The sequence below is a fragment of the Enhydra lutris genome, unplaced genomic scaffold (genome assembly GCF_002288905.1).
Source record: "Enhydra lutris kenyoni isolate GAN:26980312 unplaced genomic scaffold, ASM228890v2 scaffoldscaffold48, whole genome shotgun sequence".
Classification (NCBI taxonomy): Eukaryota; Metazoa; Chordata; class Mammalia; order Carnivora; family Mustelidae; genus Enhydra; species Enhydra lutris.
The window spans coordinates 9,821,987-9,832,661 of record NW_019154132.1 but is presented as its reverse complement, the minus strand read 5'-3'; the positions used below and the strand labels follow the sequence as shown (position 1 = coordinate 9,832,661).

General features: G+C 37.3%; 1 protein-coding gene across 1 annotated transcript in view; it reads left to right on the top strand.

Annotated features, from left to right (window-relative positions):
• Positions 1–2,480: 2,480 nt before the first annotated feature.
• Positions 2,481–10,675, top strand: part of LOC111156682 — a 181,648-nt gene continuing 173,453 nt past the window's right edge. Inside the window, exons 1-3 of the mRNA XM_022517711.1 lie at positions 2,481–2,600; positions 5,938–6,014; positions 8,775–8,898. Coding sequence (XP_022373419.1) covers positions 2,481–2,600; positions 5,938–6,014; positions 8,775–8,898 — 321 coding nt within the window. The remainder of the gene's footprint in view (positions 2,601–5,937; positions 6,015–8,774; positions 8,899–10,675) is intronic.

The following is a 10,675-nucleotide window of genomic DNA, read 5'->3' as shown; positions in this document are numbered from 1 at the left end:
AAGCCATCCATGCAACCCTCAAAAACCCATTCTTATATGGGTCTGGGATCTGGCGCCCCTGAGCTTTGTATAAAAGATGGTGTAGAATGGAAAAACAACTTTCATTGTTTTTTGGCATATATTTGAAGAAATACTTTTGGAAGTTTTTTTGTTTTGTTTTGCTTTGTTTTGTTTTTGTTTTGTTTTAACCATGGTGTATCCTCACTTCTCACTCTGATATTTAAAAACCATTAATCCAGAGTTTAAAGTGCCTAGACATTTTTTTTGGGTTTCATCCATAAAGTTAAACTATTTAAGTTTTCCAAGGCATTTTTGCCTATTATTCTTTAGCTTGATGTCTATTGGGTTAACTGTTCAGTCTAAGTAATTTTATAAATGCTCTATTTAAAGTGAATTATTTTAATAAGGTTGTGCCCTTCAAAGGATAATTCCACTCTCACTTATGATTTGACTTAGAATTTTTATTTTTATGACGTATTTTCATTTTCAATCATCATAGAATTATTCATTATATCATTTATACAGATCCTATGTATATGTTTAGTGATATATATATTTAAGATTGACATATCTTAAAGTTGCTTGTACCTATGTACTTAAGTGTGAATTTTTTTGAAAACTGAGAGAAAATTAAAATAGTTAAAACACCAGGGATGGCATTTCTACATAGATGTGTAGATCATGCATTTTCATGCAAGATTTTACTTTATATATTGCATACATTGTGTGCCATGGCTCATCAAATTTTAAGTTTTTAGAAAAAAAATTGAAGGATTGACATTGAGTTCAAAGGCAATTTTAATACTACTGTTTTATAAATTTGATATATGGAATTCCAGTATAGAGATGATTTTCCATATAAATTTAGGTTTTTGTTATTTCTAAATATGTAATTGTAGTGTGGCAATGCTTTCTCATATGGTGTGTTTGCCTACCAAGCATTGCTTTTGGTTCAAATCACTTAATACATGGTTAAACAATATTAAACTCATGGGTACCTGGGTGGCTCAGTCGGTTAAGTGTCTGTCTTCAGCTTAGGTCATCATCCCAGAGTCCTCGGATTGAGCCCCACATTGGGCTCCCTGCTTAGTGGAGAGCCTGCTTCTCCCTCTCCCTCTGCCTGACTCTCCCTTTTGTGCTTTCTTGCTCTCTCTTAAATAAATAAACAAACAAATAAATAAATAAACAAATATTTTTAAAAAAATCAAACTCAGAACTCCATAATATAGGGATTAGGAACATGTGTTCTAGAGGCCAATTTTCCAGGTTTGATCTAATCTTGCTTTACTCAGTTTCCTCACTTCAAAAACAAGCATAATAATAGTGTTTACCTGAAAGAGTTAATGTGAGGACTCAGAGACTGTTATATAAAATCCCCATAGTTTAGTGCCTAGAATATTACAGGTACTCAACAAATATTAGCTAAAATTGAATTATGTCCTTCATTTCTTTCTTTTTCCCTGTGCTAGCCATTATCATAGGCAAAAAGAGTCTGAATAATAACAGCCAAGTAAAGAATTCACTGTTAGATAAAATGAAAAATAGACATCAACTGGTTCTTTGGTGGCTTAACATTATTTGTAAAAAAAAAAGAGACAAGGAAATAGAAATAGTTTTTGAGGGTCTTTGGATATTTATGAAAAAACTAGCAACATTTAGAGTCATTATCTTATGTTGGTTTTTTTGAATATAGAAGCATCTAGAACAATCTTGTCCTTGTTATTTTTTCATACTTTTGTTAGAAAAGGTGGTTCAGACCAGGAAAATATGAAGACATATTTTTGGGAAGTCAATATTTAAATTTTTAGTGATATCTAATAGGGAGTATTTTGAATTTTGTTGAGATGTTGGATGAATATGCAGAACATAGCTATCTTAATTTCTGGTTTAGCAACAGTATTTACTTATAATTTTTGACAAACTGTTCTCTGGGTAATCCCCAATTATAGCAAACCATCACTTGTTCAGATGAATAGGATATGGTGGAAAGTCTGTGTTGCAAAATATTTTGGAATAAACTCTATACAAAAAAGAGTTATTTTGTATGGAAGAAGAAATATGACCAAAGCTGCATGAAATAATTGTTACATCATAAAGTTTGTGATAAAATCTTCCTTAATGAGGTGATAAATTTTAATTAGTTCACTGTTAATAAATAATCGATATTTCTCACATACTTGAGAGGATTTGAAAATAGTTAGCTCCATGAGGGCATTCATTCTCTTTGCAAACCATGCTGGCTCTGTTTGATTTCTTTTGGAAAATGGTTGGTGCAAAGGAAAATTTCCTGTTTTAATAAAGTTTTACTGTTTGGCCCTTTTTATTCATTTCCAAAGGACTATATACAGCCATTGATCCTAATCTTAATTGTTTTTACAAGGATGTGGGTAAAGAGCTAATAATAGAAACTATATGGGGTCAAGTGAGTGAAGAAAACGGTCACCCTATGCGTGTAGTCTCTAAAACAGCAAGGCGACTACATGAAGGGCCAATTCCATGGATTAAGAACTGAGCTTTGGAACCCCGGAGAGATGGCTACAGACTCCACCATGTGCTACAACCTTGGGCAAGAACCTGAAGTTTACCCATCTGCAGAATCAGTTTGACGCTCAGAGCATAGGCATCCTAGGGCTGTTTTAAGAATCAAATGACAGACTCCAGAGGTGCTTAGAAGTGTCTCAAGGTGGCTTCGCTCATTCCCATCACCTAAATTCCATTATCTTGCTGGTGACAGCCAGAAGCTCTGATTTCTCCTCTTACCGTCAGATTCCCTATCTCAATCCTGCTTACCATTGTCATGTGGGTATCACAAAAACACTGCAAATTTAACATGTCCAACCTGGAAGCTGATATTTTTTTCCTCAAAACCGTGTTTGCAGGCACCTGGGTGGCTCTGTTGGTTAAGCATTTGCCTTTGGCTCAGGTCACTATCCCAGAGTCCAGGGATCCACATTGGTCCACGGAGAGTCTGCTTTTCCCTCTGTCCCTCTCATGCTCTCTCTCAGTGTCTCAAATAAATAAATAAAATAAAAAAAAATAACAATAACAATAACTGTTGTTTGCATTATCTATCCCATCTCTCCTATCCCAGTAAATGGCACTAGAGAACATTGACTTAGGCCAGAAATTTGAAATTCATTTTTGGTTTTTTATTTCCCCTCATCTTCCTCATTCAATTTATCAGCAAAACTTCCTAGTTTTGTGAAGTGGTTCACCCTATTGCTTATTCTATGTACACCATTAGCTCCTCAGTAAGGTTGCCAGGCTAAATCTATAGTGTTTTCTGTCACACAAGAGAGTGAGGGCAGATCCATAGGGTTACTGTTCCCTATGGCTTCTGGTTGCTTCCCATTAATAGGGAGTGTTGTTAAGGGTTAGGAAGGGGAGAAGAGAGGTCATGTGATAGATAGTTCTGCCCTCCCTGCATTGAGCTTCCTTAATCCCTCCTCCCAGGGTCATTGTTCTACTCAAGACAGATGACTTTATATGACTCTCCTTCCAGGGTCTGGTGACTACTCCGTCTCCTCAACCCTCCAAGCCTAACAGTGGAAACAGCCTGCTCCTAAATCCACAGCTTTGTAATGATACATTTATAAATAAATCTTCCTCCTCCAGTCATCTAATTTTGAGAATGCATATGTTTCTGCTGGGACCCTCACCGATATAGATCCTAAACTTGGCCCTTCTTGGTGATTAACCACAACAAAGCTCCATTTTGCTCTAATGCAGTTAACTAATGTCACACCCACCATGTTGGTACATGGGGTACCATGGGATGTGTCTCTTCTCAGAATTTGAATTGAAAGCCTGGCATGACCTTTCTATTCTTTGATTTCTCCTCAAACTGTGTCACACTTCTTCTGTAATTCCGAAGGATTTCTGCCTTGGAGAGGAAGGGTTGGGGTGAGAAAAAGCCACTCCTCATGCACATTTAGCTGCTTGGTTCCCTTATTTTTACCTCCTTCTCCGGTTCATAATCCACTAGGAGCAAAAGTGGAAAGGTTCCCCTCTGCCTTATGCATTTTAGTTGTGATTTTTTTTTTTTTTTTAGATTTATTTATTTGGGGGGTGCAGAGGGAGAGGGAGAGAGAGAGTCTTTAGCAGACTCTGCACTGAGCACAGAGCCTGACTGGGGACTTGATCTCATGACCCTGAGATGATGGCCTGAGCTAAAATCAAGAGTCAGAGTCTCACCTGACTGTGCCACCCAGGCTCCCCAGTTGTGTCCTCCATATTGAGAAGACAGTTCCCCTCTCCAATTATCTGGAGCTATAGTAGCTGAGTTTTGCTGAGAAACATAATTTATAGGAAAGAAGAATAAATAAACATGCATTTAATATTTTTAAGTTTTCATCACTGGTGATACATAGGACAGATAATTACTACTCATTTACTTAAACCTTTTACTGGCTTCCCAGTTGCACATCATATGTAGATCAGTTAACATCAACATCACCTGCAAGTCCAGCAAGAACCTATTTATGTTTCTAGCCCAGTTTTCCTATATTCTCCTTCGGGGCTGTACTTAGGCCACACTGATTTTCTTTTTTAAATATATAAAACTATGTCCTACCTCAGGACTTTTGTACATGCTGTTCTTTCTGCCTGGAGCATTAATTTCTTTTGCTTTTTGCACGGATAAACTATTCTTCAACTCAGGTCTCATTTTAAAAAATCATTCTTTTCTAACCTTCCTCCTACAACCTTGTCCCTTAAAAGTCTTCTCCAGACTGTTCTTTGGATTGTTCCTACCATCCTTGTCATTGTTTTATTTTTCCAGTTAATTTTATTTATCATGTCCACTAGAAAGATGAATTTATAATGTCAGATATAATATAAATCTTTATATACCACTGTATTCCTGGCTTCTAGCACTGTGTCTGGCATAAAACAAAACCATAATAGATATCTACAGAATAAGAAACTGAATGAAGTACAATACCCAGTAGGGTATCAGTGGTCAGTAAACACAGATGAGCATTGTTGTTATGAAATCTCACTGCTAATTAATATGCCATTAAACTTAAGAATATTTATTTAGTCGAATCTGATGTTTTATTAGATCTCACATACTTATTTTAGAGCTTCTTTTGGTAGAGCTGTATCAAGAAACTTATTTATCAAAACCAAGCACAAAACCAAGCACATAACATGGCATCCTTTCAGTGGAAGCCTGTGGTAGGGAAGGCCTAGTCTTGAAGATATTTGTGGGTTTGGTTTTTGTCTTATGAAGTGAACTCAGTTCTAAGATTCACAGAAGATCCACAGAGTTGTAAATGGAATTAGATAAGCAGAAAAGCCAACTGCTTGAACTAAAAGAGACAGAGAGAAACCAAAAGAAGGGAGACCTTGGACTCCCAAATCTACAGGCTGGAAACCAGCTGAGGAAATGACTTAACTGCAAACATGGGCTAGCAAAGAAGATCTATGAAGTGGACCCAGGTGTCCAGAGGACAGAGCTGGGAGCCATGGAAAATCATTCCAACCTTGAGACTTATCAAGGAACTGCCAACATTTGCTTGTCTGGCTTTCATGATTGCTATGGAGTCAGGGTCCTGGCCTCCTATTAGCACATTTTTGTAGTTCCCTCCTACACTCTATCAGGGTTGATCTGTGTGACCCATAGCATAAGGCAGAAGTACTGCTTATAAAGGATTGAAGATTTCATCTTGAGTTCTCTCTCTCTTCTCCTCCTTTTTTTGATGTTCTTTATTATTCTCTCCACCTTCCTGGCCAAAAGTAACTAAGCAGAGTGAGGAAAGTCTTATTCTACAAAAGGGGGCTGCTAAAGGTATAACCCCCATGTTTTTATTTGTCTCCTGGAACCTTAACCTTTAGGGTAAGCGTATCCAGGTCTTAGAAAAACCCACTTTTGCATGTAGTGTTTCAAGTGAATTTTTAATCAATTTTATTTCATTTCTGTTTTCTTTGATACAGGATTTGAAATTTGAAGGGGAAGGACTCCATCAGTACATCCCTATGTCCCATTTAAAGACCGACAAAACCTGCAAGAAGTATGTTCCTTCCTGGTAGATTCAATGCATTTTCTTTTCTTTTGTATGCTTCACTCTCAATTAAATGTGGATCAATTATAGGTACCAGGCACCCCAGTTTGATTGACCCTGAGGATCAGGCTTGTGGAAACCGTAACCTCCTTTCCTCCTGAAATTTATCTGTGCCCTATCATTCATATTCAACTGTTGGCAATGGGGCATTCTGGTGATGGCGCATAGCTGGGAGCCATGTCTTGTTTACCACTACATCCTTGAGCCAATGTAAGAACTTCCAAGATCTCGGGGTGGCACTTGCTGCTTCTCCATGCCAGGAGAGGAGAGACAGAAGTAGTGGGTGTAGGTTCAGAGGGGGTTTCAAGTTAGATGTTCCCACTTTGAATCTTGGGCTTTACCTCTTAGGGCTATACAACCTCAGATAAGATATTCAACATTCTCCAGCATCGGTTCATCAGTGTAGCAGAAAGAAGAATACCTTGTTGGACTATAGTCAGGGTTAAACAAAATAATAGATACAACTTATTTAAAAGAGTGCCCTGAACATGCTAAGCAGTCAGCAATAACTATTCATGATGCATATCAGTGATGCTCAACAGGGATCGATTTTGCCTGCAGGGGACGTTTGGCAATGTCTGGAGACATTTTCTGTTGTCAGTACTGGACTAGGAGAGGGTCTGTTAATGGCATTTAGTGAGCAGGGGCCAGGGATCTTGCTGAACATTCTACAATGTGGGCCAGCCTCCACAACAAAGGGTTATGTGCTTCAAAATGTCAATAGGGCAGAGGTTGAGAAATCCTGTTGTAGACATCAATGTTGTTTATTCATTGTCATTTTGTTTAATTTATGATCCAAATAGCAGGGAAAATAAGGTATCAACAGGAGTGGGACCTATCTCTCTGTGAAGGGTCTTCAGCGCCCCCAAGAACAGGCCATGGAGACAGGAGGTGTCAGTCAACACTCAGGGCGGTAGCTGTGATCACTGCACTTCTAGGCTGGATCTTCTACAGACCAGGAGAATGGCCAGGGAGGTAGACAAGACGTTATATGCAAGAGACTTAATTATGGATGAAAATAGTGAGAATTGGAACTATCCTAAGTATCCAACAATAAGATTATGTTGTAGGAAAAAACCTTGATCTCATAGAAAATGCCTTTAATGTACAAAGTGGTAAATATGGGTGACAAAATACTATTTACATCATTGGCCTTATTTTGTAAAGAAAAAAAAAAAGGTGTGTTTAGCTACCTAGCTATGATGAATAAACCTCAGTATTTTATCAGGGTTTATATCTGAGTGGTGGACTAATGGACGACTTTTGGGGGGCTTTTTATATAATCAGATTTTATATAATGTGCAAATGTAAACATATATTTATATGATCACAAAATTAATAAGTGCTGTAGATGAGGTGAAAAAAAAAAAGAGTAATAATATGCCACAGGACCTAATTCAAAATGAGCTCATGTCTGGTCTGCCTCCTGGTCCAGGGTGTGACTGTTCCAAGGGGACACAAAGCTGTAGACTTAACTCAAGGTACCTGATACCATGTTAAACCTGTGTATTAACCTTTTGATGTTCCTGTTTAACTAAGGAAGGTATTTTTAGAAAACCTTTAATTACAAAGAACTGGGATTGCGACTAAGGATCTTTTTTTTTTTTTTTCCCTTTAGGATTATAATCATGAATTCAGCATCTAATTATTTAGATTAAGTTTTTAAGATATTTCATGAGTGCCATGCCATGCTTGCCAAGAGAACAAAGAAAGAAACTGAGGAAACCATTTCACTCCGGTTAACATAACATGTTTGATGTTTACTAATGAAATCTGTTTACCTTCATAACTGTATAATAGGGCCATTAAAGACAATAGATACAGTAGTTTAAAAGTAATAAAATTTACAACAAAGTGTATTTAATTTGAAATTGAATTGCCAGCAAATGGGTGTCCTAATGAACCCTTGTGTCAGTGTAGCTCTAACCAAATTAAGGGAAATCATTTCTATCACAAGAAACTAAATCAGCTGTGAGATCCAGAAAGGCCATTCCTCTGGTAGGGGTACAGTCATTGTCACAGATGGCCCTGCTGATGTCAGGAGAAGCTTAAGTCAGGAGAAGTGAAATACAAGATCCTTCTTAATTCAAACGAATACGGGAAAGCAGGCGCATGTTGTTAGGATGCGTGAAGCTTAAAATAAATAAGTAAATAAATAAATAAATAAATACGTAGTCAGTAACAAAGAAGCTCAAATAAAGACAATAAATGTTAATAGGAGAAAAAAAAAAAAAGCCTAGGAAACATTTTGAGGGTAGATCTTCATCTCGGACCATTGCGTCAAAAAAAGAAAAGAAAAGAAAAAGTTTGTATCATATCAGCTATTCATCTATTTAAATGATTTCCCCATTCCAGAGATTCTTTACCAATTTATAGGCTAGAAGGGGTGGGGGTAGAAAATGAAGTGGCTAAACATCTTATCAAATATGTAACCTTCTGGTAATTTCTGAAACAAGCCGCATTTTAATTGCTGGTAGATCAGTACGGAATATAGTGAGTCTTGTATTTTGTTGGATCCCATTTCAAAAGCTACTCATCTCCCCAACTTTAATCAATGGTGGTAATGTGGTGTTTATCTAATTCTCAGTTAATCTGACACGATGTTTAAGGAAAACATCAAATTGTGTTGTGTTTCCAAGGGCAAACCTTTTCATTATGCCCACTGTCAATTTCTGTTCCTTTTATCTCCCTTCTTCTTGTAACTGCTAGCAGAGCACCAAGTCAGCCATTAATTGCAGAGCTAAATGTCTGTAAAGAAGACAGCTCAGCCAAGCTCTGCACCCTCCCAGAAGTAACTCGTGAATCAAAGGGAGCAGCAGGACCTTGCTGGAAGGTGAGGCTCTCACCAGGAACTTTTCCTCTGCCACAAAATGTTAAGCAATGAGATCAGTTGTTATCGACTCCCTTTCCTGTGGTGCTTTTCCTCTTGGGGGACCCTTTAGAGAAACAGAGTTTCAGCAGGGCTTGGTAAATATTTTTTGAGGAGAATTCTTTGCTAAGATAGAACAGCTAAAATTCTCAGTTGTAAAGCCTTTGGAATTCCTCAAAAACGGTGTCCCTGGTACCGCGCTGGGTTGTCACTAGACAATGAGGCAGAGCTGCCACCATGCAAATGAGACAAGGTTTGAGATTTGATGAATCTTCTGTCTTCTTTCCCTACTCATCTGACATACGCTTTGAGGAAGGTTGTAAATGCAAGAGAGATTGTGGTATAATTCCTCAGACTGGCATTTCTGCCCCCTAGTCACCATTCGATTATCTTCCAAATTGCTGTGTTTCAGAGAGATAAAGATTTTTTATGGCTTGCTGACTTGAAACAACCACAAGAACCAGCGAAGAGATGCCTAAGCAACCATGCATAGTAATTCCATTGGTAAATGACAAAATCTTTGTTTGTATGACATTTCCAAAATTACTACAGAAGATGAATCTAAAATACAAAATGTCACATTTGGCATGCAAAACTATCACAATATATTTCAGTATAAAATTCATAGAGGCGTTTAATTTAGAATGTGTTTAATAACTCGGCCTGCCTGCATCCGTAATCCTGCCTTGAGGTTTAAAGAGATTGTCTTATTTATTCACATGGTGTTAGTTTTTAAAATATTTTTGGAAACCAAAATATGAAGGTTAAGTCCTTATTGTTAATTAAGATTTTCTAATTAAACCAAAAATAATTGTTATTCCGATAGGCTTTTAAGTATGACTCATAGGAAAAAAAGAAATAAAAACAAAAGAAGTTTAGCAACTTTCACTGTTTATTTAATTGTGATTTGATTCCAGAAGCATACTATCTATAAAGAAATATATATTATCACTCACAAAATAAAGTCAAGGCGGGATTCCTAAGTACTTACTGTTGGTTGCAGATTAATGGCTAACTCCAGTAGCCAACAGAGTAACCCGCTTCCAAAAACGACATTATTTTTTGCTTAAAGCACAATGTAATAGAGAATTCTTTGAGGTCAAATTATTCTGAAGACTATTTGGGACTTATGAGTATAGAAAACATGACTTAATGACATTGGAGTTATTAATAATCCCAGTTTAATTTTTGTTTAATCTGAAACAAGTCCATTAAAAATCTTATCAATTTGTATAAACTTTCTGGCACTTACTAAAAATGAAAATGGCCTATTTCTGTCAGCCGAAGGTAAGCAATGAAATTCCAATGTCCCATAAAATATGCCTGAAACGTGTTCTTTAGTTACCTACAATTTATGCTGAGTTGTAGGTTAAAGTGTATACAAATGCTACCCCCTACTTTATTCTTTTATTCGCATGTGAAACTGATGGGGCTAGTTGACCTCATGTTGAAATTGAACTAAACTATCTATCGGTTGAGGTGTTTGACTACTTTGGACTTCCCTCCTCAGTGTGGTCTAGGGGCCAATGGTAGGTTTCCAGAATGTACCAGAGTGGCACAGGGATTATTTTGAACTGAAGCTGCTTGAGAAACAACCGGTGCAAGACCACTCAGACCCTCCTCGATCCCCCTCAACTCAGGAAATCTATCTCCCATACGGAAGGTACCCTTCCTGTACTAAGAAGTGAAAAAACATCCTTATCGCCGGTGATTGGAACTCTTAAGAGGAGAAAGCTGTAGA